This window comes from Centropristis striata, chromosome 4 (genome assembly GCF_030273125.1).
Source record: "Centropristis striata isolate RG_2023a ecotype Rhode Island chromosome 4, C.striata_1.0, whole genome shotgun sequence".
Lineage (NCBI taxonomy): Eukaryota > Metazoa > Chordata > Actinopteri > Perciformes > Serranidae > Centropristis > Centropristis striata.
This window is the reverse complement of record NC_081520.1, coordinates 42,045,972-42,065,311: the sequence shown is the minus strand read 5'-3', so window position 1 is coordinate 42,065,311 and position 19,340 is coordinate 42,045,972. Positions and strand designations below refer to the sequence as shown.

At 36.3% G+C, this 19,340-nt stretch overlaps 2 protein-coding genes across 3 annotated transcripts; one reads left to right on the top strand and one right to left on the bottom strand.

Annotated features, from left to right (window-relative positions):
* Nucleotides 1–1,856: 1,856 nt before the first annotated feature.
* Nucleotides 1,857–9,988, bottom strand: rabgef1l (RAB guanine nucleotide exchange factor (GEF) 1, like). The gene is made up of 9 exons (XM_059330999.1): nt 9,862–9,988; nt 8,574–8,768; nt 8,251–8,423; nt 7,659–7,834; nt 7,346–7,427; nt 7,111–7,243; nt 6,312–6,403; nt 5,947–6,203; nt 1,857–5,062 (listed from the first exon to the last, which is right to left on the bottom strand). Exons 2-9 carry the CDS (start codon nt 8,744–8,746, stop codon nt 4,631–4,633), a joined length of 1,518 nt encoding a protein of 505 aa, XP_059186982.1. The 5' UTR covers nt 8,747–8,768; nt 9,862–9,988; the 3' UTR covers nt 1,857–4,630.
* LOC131969797 (caspase-1-A-like) lies at nt 8,730–19,034 on the top strand. Of its 2 annotated transcripts, none has more exons than XM_059331003.1 (3): nt 8,730–8,812; nt 17,639–17,917; nt 18,121–19,034. In XM_059331003.1, exons 1-3 carry the CDS (start codon nt 8,773–8,775, stop codon nt 18,135–18,137), a joined length of 336 nt encoding a protein of 111 aa, XP_059186986.1. In that variant the 5' UTR covers nt 8,730–8,772; the 3' UTR covers nt 18,138–19,034. The 2 variants fall into 2 exon arrangements, with proteins under 2 accessions (XP_059186986.1, XP_059186987.1); XM_059331004.1 differs by lacking the exon at nt 8,730–8,812 and adding an exon at nt 15,633–15,988.
* The last annotated feature ends 306 nt before the right edge of the window (nt 19,035–19,340 follow it).

Sequence of the window (19,340 nt, the reverse complement as noted above, 5' to 3'; positions counted from 1 at the left end):
TAATATTTAGTTGTATGACCAGTTTTTTATAACTGCTTCACATCTGTGTGATGGATCAACCAACTTGTGGCTCCTTTCAGCTGTTATTCCATCCAAGATTCTCTAACAACATTCATCAATTCAGTTACATTTCTTGGTTTTGCTTCAGAAACAGCATTTTTGATGTCACCCCACACTGCAAAAAAAGAAAAGTTGGGTGAACTCAAAATTTCAAGGCAACAAACTTTGATAAAATTTTAAGTTGGACAATTAAACTAAATATTTTAAGTTTTTGAATTTGCTCTGAATTTCTCTGGCACAATTGTAACGCCGCTATGAAATGTCAGCTAATGTTGTGACCACAATTTTTAGTTAGCATTGATACGCTAATGGCTACTCTTGTAGCTGTAACAAGCAGCGCCGCTAGCACCAGTTAGCTGCTAGCATCAGTTAGCCGCTAGCTTTCGCTAATGACAGAATTTCCCAACAAAGAAATAAGAGTTATCAGAACTATTGTCCCTTGTTGTGAACCCCAACTTAAAGATATAAGTAACAACAACTCACCAACTTGTTTTTGAGCAGACAACTGGCTTCCTTTGTTGTGCTAACTTACATTATTGCCCTAAATGTCAGTAATTTATGTTTCCAAGTTTTACCAACTTAAATCACTGTTTTAGGCCAAAAAATACAAGTTGGCTTTTTTGCAGTGCACAAGTTCTCAACTGGATGAAGGTCCACTCCATAACATCAATGTTGTTGGTTTGAACCAGATTCTGCTGGTTTACTGGTGTGTTTGGACCCATTTCAAGGCCATGTCCTCTTCAGCAGAAGGCAACATGACCTCTTCAAGTATTCTGACAGATCAAACTGATCCATGACCCCTGGTATGAGATAAATAGGCCCAACACCATAGTAGAGGAACATCTCATGATGCTTCATGTCTTCACTGTGTTCTGGGGTTGAATTCAGAGTTTGGGGCTCGTCTCACAGACTGTCTGTGACCCAAAAAGAACAATTTGACTCTCATCAGTCCACTAAATGTTCCTCCATTTCTCTTCAGGCCAGTTGATGTGTTCTTTGGCAGATTGTAACTCTTCTGCCTTTTTTTAACCGAGGGACTTTTCGGGGGATTCGTGTGAATAGATTATCTTCACACAGACGTCTTCTAACTGTCACAGCACTAACAGGTAACTCCAGACTGTCTCTGATCACCTGGAGCTGATCATTGGCTGAGCCTTTACCATTCAAACCTGGATTCATCTGGCTCGTCAGATTGGACTGCTATTATTTACTGCTGTATGTCTTTTTGAAAATCTTACTTTGTTATATTTGTTTTAGATATTAACCCATTGAAGCCTGGAAAGTGGATACGTCGTTTTGTAGTATTTGTATAAGCTCTCAAATACTTTTTGAATTTCATTTCTATCTGCTACAGAGGCTGAAAAATCTATTATTTAGTAGAAGCGTTGACACTTCTGTTGAATTTCCAGAAAAACTTTTTAGGTTTTGGTTTTAGGGGGTTATTTTAAAATCGCCCAGAGGTTTTACAGGCATTTTAGGCATCAATGGGTTAAAAATAACAAATCCGTTTTCTACCTTTTGATCGTCTTTGTGCTACAGTGGCATTAAATGAAGGCTTTTGTTCTTGAGAATACAGCAAATCTGAAATTACTTAATAAATTCACAAGCTCCTGACCCAAAATGAAAAAAAATGATGAGCCTAAATTGGAGAAAATAAGTGAATAAACTCCAGACACTCGACTATCTTTGTCAGTATGATTCAGAACCAAATAAAAAGTTAATTTCCAACTTGTTATTCACTCATATCGCTTGCATAATCATGAATCATGTGAACAGGAACTGCACACGACTGCACGTGCATTTTCCGTTTTTATTAATCATCTTCACACACCCAAAGAGGCAAATAAACCAATACTGCCCCAATAAGTTACATTTAAATAAAAGACAGTATTGAGTTACTTTCTCCCATGTGATACAATAACAAACCTATAAGGTTACAAAGATGATGCTTTAAACTTCTTAAAATACCTGATAAATGGCTTCTGCATACAGTGCAATATGATGTTATTCAAGCTATAGTTTAAGTTTGCATTAAAAGTCATTTCTCAAAATAAAATTGGTCAGCAGCTGCACACTGACTATACGTGCTGCAAATAATAATAAAAAAAGATTCAAATCTAGCAACATATGAACCTTAGCTCACGATCAGAGGAAAACAAACATTTCTCCCACTACAGCACACCACTGCCACACACACAGACAGGTTTAACAACACTGTTTCCACCAATTATCCTTTCAACTCAACATAGCCACTACTTCCTTCATTAAAGTTACTTCTGAATTAAGTTTTAAAAAGCAAATGAAAAAAAAGTGCTTCAAAATAAGTTAAATTGGTTACATTAAACCAGCCTGAAAAGCGTCTTTTATGACTTGCGTTTATAGGAAACAGCATCATCTTCTTCTTAACTATTTAACCCAACAGCTCCGACAAAATAACCCCAAAATAAAGCACCTAAAACAGATTTTTTTTTTTTTTTTAAATGGGACATGCTCTTGAGAAAAAATCGACTAGAAGAAAATTGTACTATTCAATCATTAGAATTTGTGTAACATGTCTTCAAGCAATGTTCTTTCACAAGAGTACTACTGTAAATATTACAGGATTAATGTCTCCTATTGCATCCAAAAAGAATTGATACCTGCTGCCACTCTATAGAAAAATAAAATCACTTCTGTACATCCAGCTGTGACTGGAGGGTGAGGTCTGCCATGAAAACAAGACCACAATACGCATAACTTTATGATTTACTGACATTAAAGGAACATGTCCATGCAACGCACGCTCGCTTTCACACACATACACACTTTGCCCCATGCACAACCACCACACACACACACACCCACACACATCTCTTTCTTGCCAGATATTTCTCTGCAGGATAGGGAAACACACAGTCAACAGCACAGATCACGAGCATGAGCTTTTTTTAGTGAGGGGAAGTTAAGTTTCCAGATTTCTCCATTCCCTTTCTCAGAAACATATTTCACTTAAAAAACTGTTTGATGTTACTTCTTGGGCTGTAATGTTTTCCATTTGTACTCCCACTTGTCAATTTACATCTGGAAACATCACAACAGAATAACACAAACATTTTGTCTGAAAAGCTGCGAAAAATGTCAGAATCATGTTAAAAGAATCTCATCCTGTCTGCACAAAATGTAACGACAATAACAAGGATGAAGAACTACTGAGGTACTGAAGATGCCGTCATGGGTGACCAACAGGTTGACTGGGAAGAGCTCGGAGTGGAGTCGGTCTGCTCCTTTGCATTAAAAGGAGCCAGTTGAGGAGGTCTGGGCAGCGTATTGGGACGCCTCCTGGATGTCCCTCTGTGGAAGGTTTCCTCTCACCTGGAGGAAGCATCTGATCTGGGATAACACTTCCCAAATGGCCTGGGAACACCGAAGGGACACGAGTGGGTCAAATGCCATTTGTAGCACGTCAGATGCTGCATCGAATCCTTTGCAGCCAGGACTGAATGCTTGGAGTGTACAGACTTTCTCTGGGACATTTTGGGAAATTTGCTTTCTTGCCTTGAGTGAGATAAGAAGAGTGATAACACTCTGATGCTTGTCTGTTAAAGAGGAACCAGAGCTGGTCTGGTAAGAGGCTGAAGCTTCACACAAAAGCTGAAAGTGAGTCTGACACTGTCCACGGGTGAAAAAATAATTTGTCTATTGAAAATTAAACAAACAATATGTTTATAATGTCTTAATAGTGAGCTTTAGAGATGCTGGTTAGTAGATTTTTGTTACCTTTGGACTGAGCCAGGCTAGCTCCCCCCCATCTCTTTCTAACCTTTTTGTCTTAGTTTCATATTTACAGACATGAGTTCATGGTTCATACAGCTTTAAGAGTAAAATTCAAGATGTCTAAACTCTTGAAGGCTTTAACATCACATCTAAATTGTTCCTATGAATGCAATTGCTAAAAAAAACTTTACAGAATTAATTTATATCTACAGCAATATTGACATTTTGTTTATTTTACAAACTGTTTTTATTAACTTTGACTGTATGTTTCAATCAAGAGTATTTAATGCTTGTAAATTTCCAGAGTAAGGGGGAATTATCTCGTTATGAGCAGCTCAGCTCGTTTGGTGTGAGACAACGGGATCGCTTCATTTCAAACACTCAGATTGTTGGTTAACATGAGTGATTGTGTCGATGCAACATCATATTATGTTGAAAATCAAGCACTCTTTAAATTCAAGCATTTTCCGAACCTTGAAAACGATTTAATTGAAGCATTTTCCGTACTTCAAACACTTTGTATGAACCCTGGTGGTTATTGATCTTCTATTCTAACTCTTGCAAGAAAGCAAATACAGTAAGTCTGCTTTGCTAAATGCCAAACTGTTCCTTTAATTTAATAGTCACTTTTGTAATTGTGTAGTGTAATTTCAGGGCCTCTTGGGCGATGGGTGGATGGAACAGATGGGGCTGGAGTGGAGATGATCCATGTCAGAATGCTGCTGTATGTGCATGCGGACAGCAAAGTTTACCAGCAGGGAGCAGGGGGAGGGGGGAGGAGGAGTAAAGCCTCGAGAGGATTTATTTTTTCTTCACATCAACCAGCAAACACCTGCGGCTGCAGCGGAGGGGGCAGGTGTTCGTTCTCAACGTTATCAGAGTCGATAGCTGATGATGCTGCGGAGGCTGTTCCACCAGCGGTGGTAGCAGGGGGGGTTTGTGTCTCTGGGGAGAAGCTCTCCAGAACACTGTGCACCTTCTGCTCCACTTCGTCCGTCCAGTCGATGAGGTCGCTCTCCATCTTGCGGGCCTTCTCCATGACCCGGTCCTGCCTCTGGCCGAGCCCCGTCAGCAGGTCCAGCCGCTGGTGGACCTGAGTGAGAGCGGCGCCGCCTGGCGAGCAGGAAGAAGCTCCGCTGGACGGTGGCCAGTGAGGCGACGCCTGGCCCGACATGTAGAGATCAAACTCCTCAGCGCTGAGGTTCAGGGACTGACCGTCCAGCTTCTCTATGAAGGCCACAGCGCAGCACTGGGGGAACAGGATGAGGAGGGTTGTTAGAAGGAAATCTCACCTATGATGTCAGCAGTCTGTAGCGTCAATTTTATACTTAAAAAATATGAACGTACAGACATCACCAGTAAAATAGCAGACCAAAACGCTTCAATATTTCAATATAAAACACACTATTCTTGATGTTCAAGTGTTTAAGTCAGGGTGTCAAACTCAAATACACAGTGGGCCAAAATTTTAAACTTGGACAAAGTCGCGGGCCAACATTGATATTTATTGAAAAAATTGACCTAAACAAGTTCAAACGAAATGGAACAAGCAAAGCTTGATATAACTTAATATTGCAAACATGCAAAATCGAACATCAAATAAAACAAAAAAACACATCAATGGCATTAATTTCTTAAATAAAAATCGTATGTCCCTTTATTTTATATGCGGCCTTCTTTAAATTTAAATTTAACAGTAATCTTTTTCCACAGGCTAAAAATAAATATAAGAATAAAATAACAATAATAAACCAAATGACTAATAATAATAATATCCTTCAATGAATGTGCAACCATTCAAGCCTTGGACTAGCAAGAAAAAGTGCATAAAGACAACTTTAATTGTTGCTCAGTTTGCTCCACACTGATCTACTGTGTTCAAGCCAAAACACCAGCAGAGCATTCTGGGATTTGTAGTGTTATTTGTGCTGTATAATACCGGCGGGCCAGCTCGGGTTGTCATTTGGTATTTCCTCGCGGGCCAAATATAATTATACTGCGGGCCAAATTTGGCCCACGGGCCAGAGTTTGACACCTCTGGTTTAAATCATGAGCACACACACACACACACACACACACACACACACACACACTATAAGTCACAGAGATGCAGGCATGTACTGATTCCCTCACCAGATTAGTGAAGTAGTAGCCGTCCTCTCCAGTCATCAGTCTGCTGGGGTTGCTGAAGCGGGTGATATACTGGATGTTGGACTGCAGCCTCGGAGGGTTTGCTTTCAGCACGATGTAGATGAGCGTGGGGAGGAAGTCATCGGCAGACGCAGCCTCTTTCTTGCTGATATTGATGGCGTTGAAGATGTGCTTGCTGCAGCGCGTGATGCACGCCAGCTTCTCCTTGGGCACGCACTTTGAATCCATTTCAATCACATCTGAGACATGCAAACATTTGAGAGGATGGCATTTTTTAAAATCTGAAAATCTTACTTGATCTCTGCTGCTAAGCTAATAAAGGCCTTCTGAAAAACACTGAAACTTACCTGTGATGGCTTTGACTACACTGTCCGACACGGCAGCGATCTCCTCGTCTACAGGAACACACAGCATCTCTATGGTGACCCAGTGCAAGGATCTGTAACAGAACACACAACGATTTCAATCATTTTCAAGTAGGGGTGTGCCATATCGTATCGTTCACGATAATATCTGTATATTTTTTTAGGGTTAAAAAAAATGCATATCATGATATTGGCAACATTCCTACTTCTTGATGTAGTGGTGTAAGGCTAACAATTAAAGTTGTTTTAATCACAAAAAGCTACTTACTCTCTGTAGCTAAACACATGCAGGTTTCAAAATAAGAGCATGGTGTGTTAACATAATCCACCACAGAACTTACAAGAAGACTGTCAAAATAAGATGCCTTAAATAAAACATACAAGAACCTTTATTCCCCTTTACAAAATGTCATTAAAATATGCCCCCGGAACCCCTAAATGGTTATTTTTTATTATTTGCTCATACTCAAGAGTCAACGTATTTTGTATTTGGCAACTGTTGAGATTTGCACTTCACACTACATTTTAGATTTTTATTTATTTATACAGACTAAAAAAAAACATTTTATATATCTTTTTAAGTATTTCGTAATATCGTGAAGAATAATCGTTATCGCAAAAATAGCCTGAAATATCGTGATATTCTTTTAGGGCCATATCGCCCAGCCCTAATTTCAAGAAAAACGTAACAATTTTACCAGCAATTGTGTTTTTTGGTGCTTAGCTGGAATGCAGAGAAATTAATGAATATTATGCATTATGACAGCTTTTGTTTGCTGACCTAATTCTCTTCTGAATGGCCAGGTCTTTCTTCTCGTCATCTGTGGTCTCAGGACAGAAGACTTCTTTATACAGACGAGTCATCATGTATTTCTCTACTTCATCCATAACGCTCTCTACATGATCTGACGAACCTAGAAACAGAAATAAAAAGGTATTAGAGGGAAAGGTATTAAAAGCACTGCATATTAATACCTCTTGATATATTGTTCTTAAGTGTCAGAGTGGAGCAGGACCTTTGGACTGGGTGTGAAGGCGATCTGAGAGGTTCTGGTAGAAATCCTGCACACACTCTGACAGCTCATCAGCTCCCATGTCCTGAGCAAGCAATGGAAATAAACATTTCAGATCATATTTCATTAGATTTCATCTTGACAATACCCTAATGGTGCAGGGTGACAGACACAATTTAATTTAAAAAAATAATAAAATAAGGGAAAGTATCTTTTAACAGGTTGTTCAGATGTGCAAAACTATTAATTTGTAGGAAATAACATAACAAGCTTATTTCACCCACAAAAATGTTATGAATAATGTGTTTCAGCTCACCCGTTTGTAGACCATGCTCTCAGTGAAGGCCCGGCACTGTTTGAAGATCTCCCTGCCAGACTTCAGCGGTTTGAGAAAATCAATGAAGTCTCGCGTTGCGTGGTCGCTGTCCACGGAGGAATGGCGGCTGGTGGAGGAGCTGGGGCTCGGGCTGGAGTGAGCGTCAAAAGCAACATCTGGAGGAAGACATTTAATATTATTTTCATAATAGCCATTGCAACTTGCTGCAATTGACCCACATACTGCACTTATTTTACTTATTTTAACCAGACTGTGTGTAGGTTATCGAGTAACACATTTAAGGAAGTGGTTCAACTGAAAACAAAAAAATTAGGTGACCTCAGTTCGGTTTTGCTTGTTAATGTGTTTCCAGTAAAACAGGGCATCACAAGCAGTTCCGCAAAAAATTGCACGCACAGAAAAAGTTTGATCAAAACAAGCCTAATGTAACGAAAGAGAATAATAAATAAATACATCACCACCAAATGATAACGACACATATTATCAACTCGGGAACAGCAATAAAAACGTTTCAAATAAAGGTTTCATAAATCACTAGCATCTCTTGCGGCAGTGTGTGAATAGTGCGTACCTTTTTTTGGTGGTGTTTTTGTGGAAGGGCTAAAAAACTTAGTGACCGTGTTGACTTTGCTGGACTTTTCTTTAGTTTTTCTCTCCTCAAACTTGCTGAAGGGTGTAATGGAAGGCTGTGATTGGGTCTTCTGCTGTCTGCTTGCGTAAGCTTCCTCTTCCTCTCTCTGCAGCCTGGGAGGGAGTTATAGTATTATAAGGGTAACAGTCGTTGGATGGACAGACAGACACGACAGCAAGCCAAGAAAATGAAGAGGCGAAGGAACTTAAGACATAATGTTAAATTGTTTTTGAAGGAATAATTGTTCACAGAGACAAACAAACCTCTCAGCAAGTGCCCAGTCTTCCTGAATCTGTTTTTGCTTTTCTCGCTGATTTTCCTCTCGCCAGCACTTCGAGCACAGGCCCTGCCAGCCAGTGTTGCCATAAAAACCACATCCTTTTTTGCAGAGCAGCTCTGATTGGTCCAGATGGATCCCACGCCGCTGGCTCATCATAGTTCACCAAAGTTGGAAATGACTGCATGGGGCACCAGAACACAGACAACTTTCACAACCAATGCAGTGAGTACAAACAGCAATGCCAAATGCCAAAAACAGTGTATTGTCATGTGTAGAAGAGACTCATTGCATTTCATCACCCTGTTAAAATAATCATCTTAGTCATTTTTTGTCAAAAAAAATATTTTTTTTTGCCAAGTGTGTGACTTAAGCGGATTTATTATACCTAAGTCAAAATAAAATGTGACTTAGGCAATTTTTTGAACATGCCTTTGTGACTTAAGCAAGATATGGTAACACTTTATTTTGAAGGTGTCTACATAAGAGTGACATCAGTGTGTCGTAAACATGACATGGATGTGCCATGAACATTAATGACACTTTGAAGTAACATTAATGCTCATGATACTTGTCATGTCATGTTTCTGACAGGCTTGTGTCACTCTTATGTAGACACCTTCAAAATAAAGTGTTACCATATCTTGCTTTAGTCACAAAGGCATGTTAAAAAAAATTGCCTAAGTCATTTATTTCTCTTAAGTTACATACTTTAGATACAGTGTTATTACTAGGCCAATAGCCATTATAGCGATTATTTTAACAAGCTGACGATTTGCTTCTTAAAATTGCATAACAACTTTCCACAGTGTTGACTTAGCTGAGCTCAAGTCCAAATATCAACAGAACGAGCAAAATTAACTTTAGTACTTTATTGTAGCATAGCCAGACCAATAATTATTATTATTTGATGTCTTTTATGAGCCAATACATCTGCTGAAGCTTTGACCTATCTACCTGTTAGCATTAGCTGAATTAGCTTGTAGCTTTCTCACAGCACTGAACTGACAGAACAGTACACCCCAAAACAAATTATCCTCTTAAAACAGTGTCTCTTATTTACATATTATTCCGAAATATGGTTATATCAAAGCAGCGTTAGGCAAGAGTGTTTACACAGCAAAGTTTACTGAAAAAAACGCGAAATCAACAAGCTAATCTACAGCTAGCTACCACTGTTAACCCAAGCTAATTACAGAGCTAAGCTAGCTAGCTAAATAGCTAAATAAACGTTATGTCAGTGAAGATGCTACGTGGATTTGGTGCCAACGTACACGCTCATCCGCAGTGTCACAAAGCAATGTGGTGAGGTTTTGTTCTCTCCAGCTCCAGTCTGCTGTTGAAGATGTTTACATTAGCCGAGCAGCTAGCTCCGTCCCACAGCCATTTTGTCTGTTTCTTCTTCTCTGATTTTTTTTGGAATGTTACAAATCAGGTTAAATGGAATATCGCCCTCTAGCGTCACCACACTGCAATACCCCACGGCGGGTTTTTGTTTCTATTACTCACTTTGGCCTTGTGTTTCACTACAAATAAACCTTAAATAAACAAACAAACCTGCAAATAAACTTTCAAAGACCTCTTTGTGGCCTGACGTCACATAAATCATAAAAATAGAAAAGCACAAGTTGAATTCCGTCACCCTGTTAAAATAATCGCCTAACTCAAGTTTTGCAGGAAACACAAAAAACTTCACCAAAATTGTAACGTTGCTGTAATGTTACTTCAAATTTTGAGAAGCAAATCGTCACCCTGTTAAAATAATCGCTATAATGGCTATTGGCATAGTAATAACACTGTGTGTAAATTATGTAATTTAAGAGAAATAAATGATTTAGGCAATTTTTTGAACATGCCTTTGTGACTTAAGCAAGATATGGTAACACTTTATTTTGAAGGTGTCTACATAAGAGTGACACAAGCCTGTCAGAAACATGACATGACAAGTATCATGAGCATTAATGTTACTTCAAAGTGTCATTAATGTTCATGACACATCCCATGTCATGTTTATGACACGCTCATGTCACTCTTATGTAGACACCTTCAAAATAAAGTGTTACCATCTTGCTTAAGTCACAAAGGCATGTTCAAAAAAATTGCCTAAGTCACATTTTATTTTGACATAGGCACAAATTGACATAGGTCATTATCTTAAAGGGGTAAAATCACATGATCACCAATTTTAAAAAGTATGTTTAATATGGAAATTTTGACCTCTATATACTTTTCAGAGAGAAAAGTATATATATATATATATATATATATATATATATATATATCATATATATATATATATATGAAACATACTTTTTAAAATTTGTCTTTTGTAATTTTTAGACACTATATTTTAGGTCTTCATTAAATGTAAGCCATAATCATTATAATTAGAAGAAATTAAATAAATGAAGACAGGAAATGTTAATTAAAATATATATATATATATATATATATATATATATATATATATATATATATATATAAAACTTTCGATGATATTCTAATCACATGAACAGTGTGACGATTTGTCTAATAATTTTTTTTTAACTGGAATAATATGGAATTTATATATCCAACATTTTTGAAAATGTATATATCCCACAAGTGTCATAAAAATTGAAGAGAAAAAAATTGGTCTTCAGATGCTATACATATTGAACTATTATGACCTCTCCTGTCCTCTCCTCTCCAGTTCTGTCTGTTTGTTTTGGTGAATATTTGTCAGGTGAGGAGAGCATTATTTAATGTTTTTTAACAGGTTCTAGGTATTCCAAACATGTAGTATTAATAAACTTAATGTAGATTTTGACGGACGTTGTACTTAGTAAGTAATGACGGTGTGAACCAGCACAACTACAACCCTTAAACTGAAGCAGATAAATGCAATTCAACCATTGCTCATTTTATTATTTACACAGACTTTGCCTAAAGTTTGCAAAAGAAAAAGGCCTATTCTAATAAGGCCCTTTACACAGATCTGAAGTTTTGTGTTACAAAAACTTCTAATCTTTAACTACACAAGTATTAGATAAACGTCCTTCAAGTATCAAAAGTAAAAGGCCTCATAGGCTATTTACTGCATTTGATATGAACATTTTTAAATGGGTGGTGGTAAGAAAGTAATCTATTAATTTAGATCAGGGGTGGTCAACCTGTGGCTCCAGAGCCTCATGTGGCTCTTTAGGCCGCCTGCAGGGGCTCCCCGTGGCTGAGACAAAAAAAATGATGTACATATTTTTACATTAAAATGTTCATTTATCAATGGTGTAGACCAAAAGCTATTTGTATTCCTCAATTGTAAAATTGTATAGCCTTTTTACAGCATATTAAAAAAGACATTTAAGTCAACTAAAATATGCTTCATAGCTTATGAAAGTCTCCGGCCCGCGACTTAACTTTTAAGTTTTGCCAATTTTGAGTTTAGTTTTGAGTTCCCCGGGATAGACTCCTTTTCAAAATCATATTAATAAATGCTCAATATGACTATTAATAATGTTGGTAGGCTAATTTAGACTTATTAGGCTGTTTAATTTTCATTTTAGGCTCAATATAAGGCTTGCGGCTCCATTCCGCGATTTTCTTTTTTCTTTTGGCCAACAGTGGCTCTTTAGTGAGTAAAGGTTGCCCCCCCCTGATTTAGATGAACTGCCTTTGTTCAGTGCTTGGGCCTTTCTCATTTCTCTTATTTGCATCCTTGTTTACCTGACTTGCATCGTTTCCTTGTTGCATGGAGAGACTCAAGGAAACGAGGCGAGGAGAGAGGAAAAGTTTCAGGAGCCATGAGGAGTCCTTTCTTCAGAATAATAATAATTTATCATAATATAATGATAAATGATGTCACTCATATCAAAGCTACACTCAGGAATGATCAGCCTCACATGGGACTGAATGAAAATGATAAATGATGTAAAAGCTTGATCATCCAACCACCGAGAAGCTCTGGAAGGAGAAAGTCAATGATAGAAATGTTAGTCAAGTATCTCACTTGGTCTTAAAGCAGGGGTGTCAAACTCTGGCCCGCGAGGCAATACCAAATTATTATATTATTATTGTAAATTAATGACATTGATGTGTTTTTTATTTGAAATTTGATTTTGCATGTCTGCACTATTTAGTTATATATTGTATGTTTATAAGCGTTGCTGGTTCCATATTTAATGTTAAAGCAAAACATGTTTGGTATATATTAAAAGGTTTATTTGTTCAATGTTGGCCCGCGATTTTATTCAAGTTTTAAATTTTGGCCCATTGTGTATTTGAGTTTGACACCCCTGTCTTAAAGGGACAGGTTATATGAGATACTTATTCAGAGCCAGTGTGTTGCAGCAGGTTCAGGAACAGGTTTTTCCCGTCAGCCTGTTGAACTCTACACAGAGGTGACCACCTGCTGTCCTGTAATCTGCCACATTAATGACTGTTTATGACTGTTTATGACTATTTATTACCATCCATTCATCTACCTGCACTGCTGCTTTACTGTACATTCTTTACTGTATATATTTCTATAACATATTCATTCACAGTATATATCCTATAGCATATTCAATTCATACCTGCACTATATTTATACACTGTGTTCATATGTAAATACCTTGCACTTTACTGCTCTAATAACTAAATACTAAATACTAATACAAAAAAACTTTCCTTCCACATGCCATCACACTGTACAATAACAATAACAAATAATAGTCTGGTTCATTACATACTGTCTATGAACTTTATGTGTTTTTTATGCACACTGTTCATTGCACCTTATTTGTTTCATAGCACCAACATTTTTATACTGTATATTCATATTTATTCTGCACTGGAATTCTATTCTACTCCTTAATACATACTCCTTCTCTAGACACTTTATTTTTTATTGTATTTTTATATTTTATTGCTTGAAGTATGCCTAGGTTGTTCTTTTTATTTAATTGTGTTGTTATTGTCTCTGTGTGTAATGCTGCTGCTACACTGTTATTTCACAGATTGGGATAAATAAAGTCTATCTATCTATCTATCTATCTATCTATCTATCTATCTATCTATCTATCTATCTATCTATCTATCTATCTATCTATCTATCTATCTATCTATCTATCTATCTATCTATCTATCTATCTATCTATCTATCTATCTACTCTGCACTTCTGGTTAGATGCTAAACTACATTTCGTTGTCCTGGTACTTTTACTCTGTTCAATGACAATAAAGTTGAATCTAATCTAATCTGAAATCGGCACACCTCCAGCTTGGAGAAGCAGAAACCTCACCATCAGACAGCCTTTTCTGACGGAGAAGTAAAGACACTTTTCTATCAGTGATCTCCTTAAAGCCACAATATGTTAGTTTGTGTTTTATCCCACGGTCCAAAAACATGCACTCAGGTTTAATTGGTGACTCTAATTTGCCCGTAGGAGTGAATGAGAGCATGGTTGTCTGTTTCTATATGTCAACCCTCCAGACCCGTGACCCGAGGATCAGGATAATGAATGGTTGACTATTTTGTTGTACTTGACATAACATCAACAGTTTTTCAGTGACAAGTTTGGTAATTTGGGACAATTTTTTGCCTTGAATTTTTTTTTTGCCTTGAATTATATATTTCAAGGCATATTTTAAAGTGATTTATTTTTCTTAAACTTAATTATGTATCTTGCACAATTTAGGGGATTACCATCAATTTGGAGTTAATTAATTAATCATTAAAAAGTCTAAATCAATGTGAAGTTAGCTGTAGAATCTGTGCTTGTGTTGACATGTGAGGTGCTTCTTTTTATCATGTTATATGAATATGACATTATCCCAATTTACCTGAACCATGCCGTCCCCAATTTCCAAATGGGGACGGCATAAAAATGTATATATCTTATATATATAGAATATATATATATATATATATATATATATATATATATATATAGAATATCATGGAAAAGTCAATTTCCAGTAGTTAAAGTCAAATAGCCCCAACCAAGTCCATATATATATATATGGACTTAAATATAAATGATAAATATATGATATATATATAAATATATGATATATATATATAAATATATGATATATATATATTATATATATATATATATATATAATATATATAAATATATTATATTTATTATATATATATATAATATATATTATATTTATTATATATATATATATATATTATAAGGCTAAATTATAATATAATATATAATAAATTTTATATATATATATATTAATTTATTTACTATTTATTTATTTATATATATGGACATACTTTTCAGAGGTTAACATTTCCATATTAAACATACTTTTTAAAATTGGTCTTTTGTAATTTTTAGACACTATATTTTAGGTCTTCATTAAATGTAAGCCATAATCATTATAATTAGAAGAAATTAAATAAACGAAGACATGAAATGTTAAATAATAAAATAATATATATATAAAAACTTTTCGCTGATATTCTAATTTATTTAGATGCACCTGTACATCTATAAAACTTGATGCACACCTAAAAAAAATACATCTTTGGAACAGATCCATAATGCAAAGTTTTTCTCATGCAACCATGAACAGGTAAAACAGGTTCAGGTGTGTCCTGCATAGAAAGGGTTCTGCTTCTTGATTCTCTCACAGGAAGGTGTCACGTCACATACAGGTTCCTCTCAATAAAATAGAATTTCATGGAACAGTCCATTTCCAGTAGTTAAAGTCAAATATCCCCAACCAAGTCAATATATATGTATGTGTATATATATATATAAATATATATATAAACTTTTCTATGATATTCTAATTTATTTAGATGCACCTGTATATCTATAAAACTTGATGCACACCTAAAAAAATACATCTTTGGAACAGATCCATAATGCAAAGTTTTTCTCATGCAACCATGAACAGGTAAAACAGGTTCAGGTGTTCAGATGTCACCGAATGCTCTAAATATGACTGCAGTAGAATTTTGCAGGACTTTTACTTGTAACTTGTACTTCAGTAAAGGATGTCTCAAACATGAAACTGGCACATGTCTGACCTCAGTGACAGGGCAAATTTCCCCTAAACGCAAACAACTTGTTCTATTTTTCCAGACTGAGATAGGGAGATGGGCCTTTTTTCTTTAAATAATACAATATCTTGGATAATAAAATCCCACACTCTCCTGGGATCAGCACCTTGACACTAGGAGCATTGGCTCTGTCTTTTTATTTTTATAAAGCCACACCTCGTTGGCCTGCAGCAGTAATCTAGTGATGTAAAGAAGGCTGTTTCTCGGTATTAAACAGGAAGCATCGTTATCATCTCAGCCAGTACGCATTACGCAACCCGCCTGCACACATGCTGCTACAAGTTGGAGTTTACATGTGTAACTTTCAGGCTTCACTTTAAACATTCTGTGACTGAAGATTTGAGAGATGGCAGGTAAGGGATGACGCGTTTAATACATTTTACCAGGTAGAATAACTTTGGTGTGTGTTGGCAGCATTATACAGGCGATCATTTTCTTGTCTTCCACGTCTTAGTTTCACTTTGCCCGCCCTACTTTGTGCTGCCAAGCCTTCAAACTAAACGCGAGTTTATGGCGCTGAAATGTCCAAAGTCCGCTGGTTAACCCATAAAGTCTTATAATTCATGCTATGACGTGAAATCGTAACAAAAGCGTGTCTAACTTTTCAGCTGAAGTTAGAAAACCACTGGCACGATGGGAGGAAGAGCATAAACCACAGCCAAGCCTCCACCAATACAGGTCTTCAAAATAAGGCTTCACTTACTCTACTATGTAGCCTAACTATAGGACATTATTCAAATATAGATATAGATTTAAGGTTATACATTAGAGTAAGGGTGATGCACAATGATGATTTGATTCAGGATGTATCCTTCAGTTAACCCTTTGATGCACAACAAGGTCTAAAGTGACCAGACTAAGTTTTTATATTCTATATCTTTGCAATAAATTAATTCCATCATTCAATATTCCAGGTTTTCCTCAAATAATTTGTTCTTGATCATCATACATCCTAATTTTTTGTTTTCATTTCTTACTTTTTGAATAAAACCCTTGCACAAGGTGATTTCTGACCCATGTTGTGCATTAGAAGGTGTTTATATGTTGTCACCAATTTAAAACCTGACAAAGAAGACACAAATATTAACTATCCTATTTTGTCAAATTGGTGTTTTTCCAATGGAAATTATATATTTTTTGGCTCTAATAAGTCTCAAATTTTAAAATATGTGATTTTCCAATGTAACCTGGTGGTTCTAACAACTCTTTTAAAGTTAAACCTTCAAAATAAGACAAACATAGTTACAAATATACTCACATTGTTCATTCAGTGAATCACTTTTTGTATCACTACGCTTCTAATGCACAAGGTCATTTTTGACCCGTGTGTGTAAACTTGATGTAATAATACAAAAGCTATTTTTCTTCATAAAAGTATGAATGGAAAAATGGATATAATGATCTGTTGTAATAAAAAAAAGATATTCAAACACACAGCAGCATGAAATAACATGGGAAATGAATGCAGGTCACTTTTGACCCATGTTGTGTATTAGAAGGTGTTTATATGTTGTGCATCAAAGGGTTAAGAAATGACCACGTCACTATGGATTAATGCTCATTTGGATAATACATTTATATGTTGCTGAATCTCAACTAATAAACAGTTAAAATGTTACAAATACTTTATCCTAATAAAGTGATTTATGATTCTAACTAAGACATAAAAAAATCGATTGAACTTGTACTTCTCACTCAGTTGCCCATTTATTAGGTACACCTAGCTAAAGCTAATAAAGTGCATACAACCAGTGTTGGAATGTAACTAAGTACATTTACTGCACTTGAGTACAGTTTTGAGCTACGTGTGTTTTATTTGAGTATTTCCACAAATGAAACGTTATACTTCAAGTTCACTACATTATAGAGGCAAATATTGTACTTTTTACTTCACTACATTTAGCTGCCAGCATTAGTTACTTTCAGATCAAGATTTAACATGAAAAAAATATGATTAGTTACATCTGTTGAAATTCACATTTGTTCTGTATTCACTCTTTCAGCTGAGCTTGCCGGAGTGAGACGTAAGTTTGTGGATAAGGTGTCCAACACAGTGCTGAAGCAGCTCCTGGACGACCTTGTAGGCGACGTCTTGAATGAAGGCGAGAAAGAGTCAATACTGGAGGAGAACCCTGCCAGAGCAGACAAGGCACGCGTCCTCATTGACACCATGAAGAAGAAAGGAGATGCAGCCAGCAGGAAGATGATGGATCACCTTCTCAGCAATGATCCGACACTTTACGCTGAACTTGGTCTGTCCACTGATCAACCTGATCAGCCGGGTGAGCACACATACATTTTTTTCTTTTTTTTGGTACATTTGGACACTGTCTTGAATACATGATGAGCTTTTCAGAAAAGTAAGTAGAAAGTAACATGAGTTTGTGAGGCAACAGCACCACAAACGGAGCAGTTATGATGGTGGTCTTGTTGTATTAGTTTTGGCCCTGCCTAATGTTATATCTGGTTTGTTTCAACCACACAGGTCATGCTACGCTTTGAAGAATTTTCCGTTCAAACCAAAAGGCAGATGGCGACCAAAGACAGATGCAGTCTGCCAAAGCACTTCTACTTCTACCCCGGGCTCTAAGGGAAGGTTTGCATTTGTTTAACAAAACTTGAAGCCGTGTTCAAACCATGCTTGCATCATTTTTTGAGGTGCTACTTGGTGAATAAATGATAGTTAGGACACAGGCCCTCCAAGGGGCAGAGCAGAGGGATGCAAAGACATCAAAACAATAACAAAGAGATGTAAAATGACGACAGAGATATACAAGGACTGCAAGGAAATGTAAAATGACTGCAAAGACTTGCAAAGCAACTCCAAAGAGATGAAAAGTGACATCAAAATGATTAAGGACTGCAGGGAAACACAAAGTGACAGCAAGGGGACAAACAATGACTGCAAAGAGACATCAAATGACTTCAGGTAGACAAAATGTATTATCAATTTTATATTTTTTTATTTGACATTCAAGTTGCAAAATGTCTTCAAAGAAACTGACAATAAAGGGACACAAATTGACAAAAAGGGTGATGCAAAATGACTTAAAAGAGAAAAAAAGACTTCTAAGAGACACAAAATGACAAACAGATACGCCTACATTGTTGTGTGTCTCTTTTGTTGTGTGTGTGTGTGTGTGTGGGGGGGGGGGGGGTTCCATCCTTGACAATAGTAATAGAATTTAAAGCATTTATATTTTTTATATATAATCAACAGCATGTAAGAATGATATGATCCTAGTTCACTGTGATTCTCTTTATGATCGAAGCAACATTTAAAAAGGTGTTTGTTTTATTTATCTATGTAATTTTTAAACCATTTTAAAGTTATGAAACAACGTATGGTTGTGAACGTCAGCCTTCCATGTAAAAAATTAAAGAAATGTTTAAACAAAACTGTTTATTGTCATTAATTACAAATTGCAATTGACAAATGATTTTCCTAATGTCTCATAATTTAAAAGAAGTGGTGGCATTTATTGAACCGGGATTATAATGTATCGACTGTTTTATTACAATTATTTAAATTTCTCAGATCTTGTTTTAATCGGTTTGCAAAAATAAGCCAGTGCAACATTAAGCAGACTATAGAAGCTGCTTTTGATTTATAGTGTGGGGCATTTACTTTTGTTTTTCTCTGTTTTCTTTTTGTCCAGTTCTTTAAACCACAAATGAAAGACTTACAATCAACACTACAGAGAT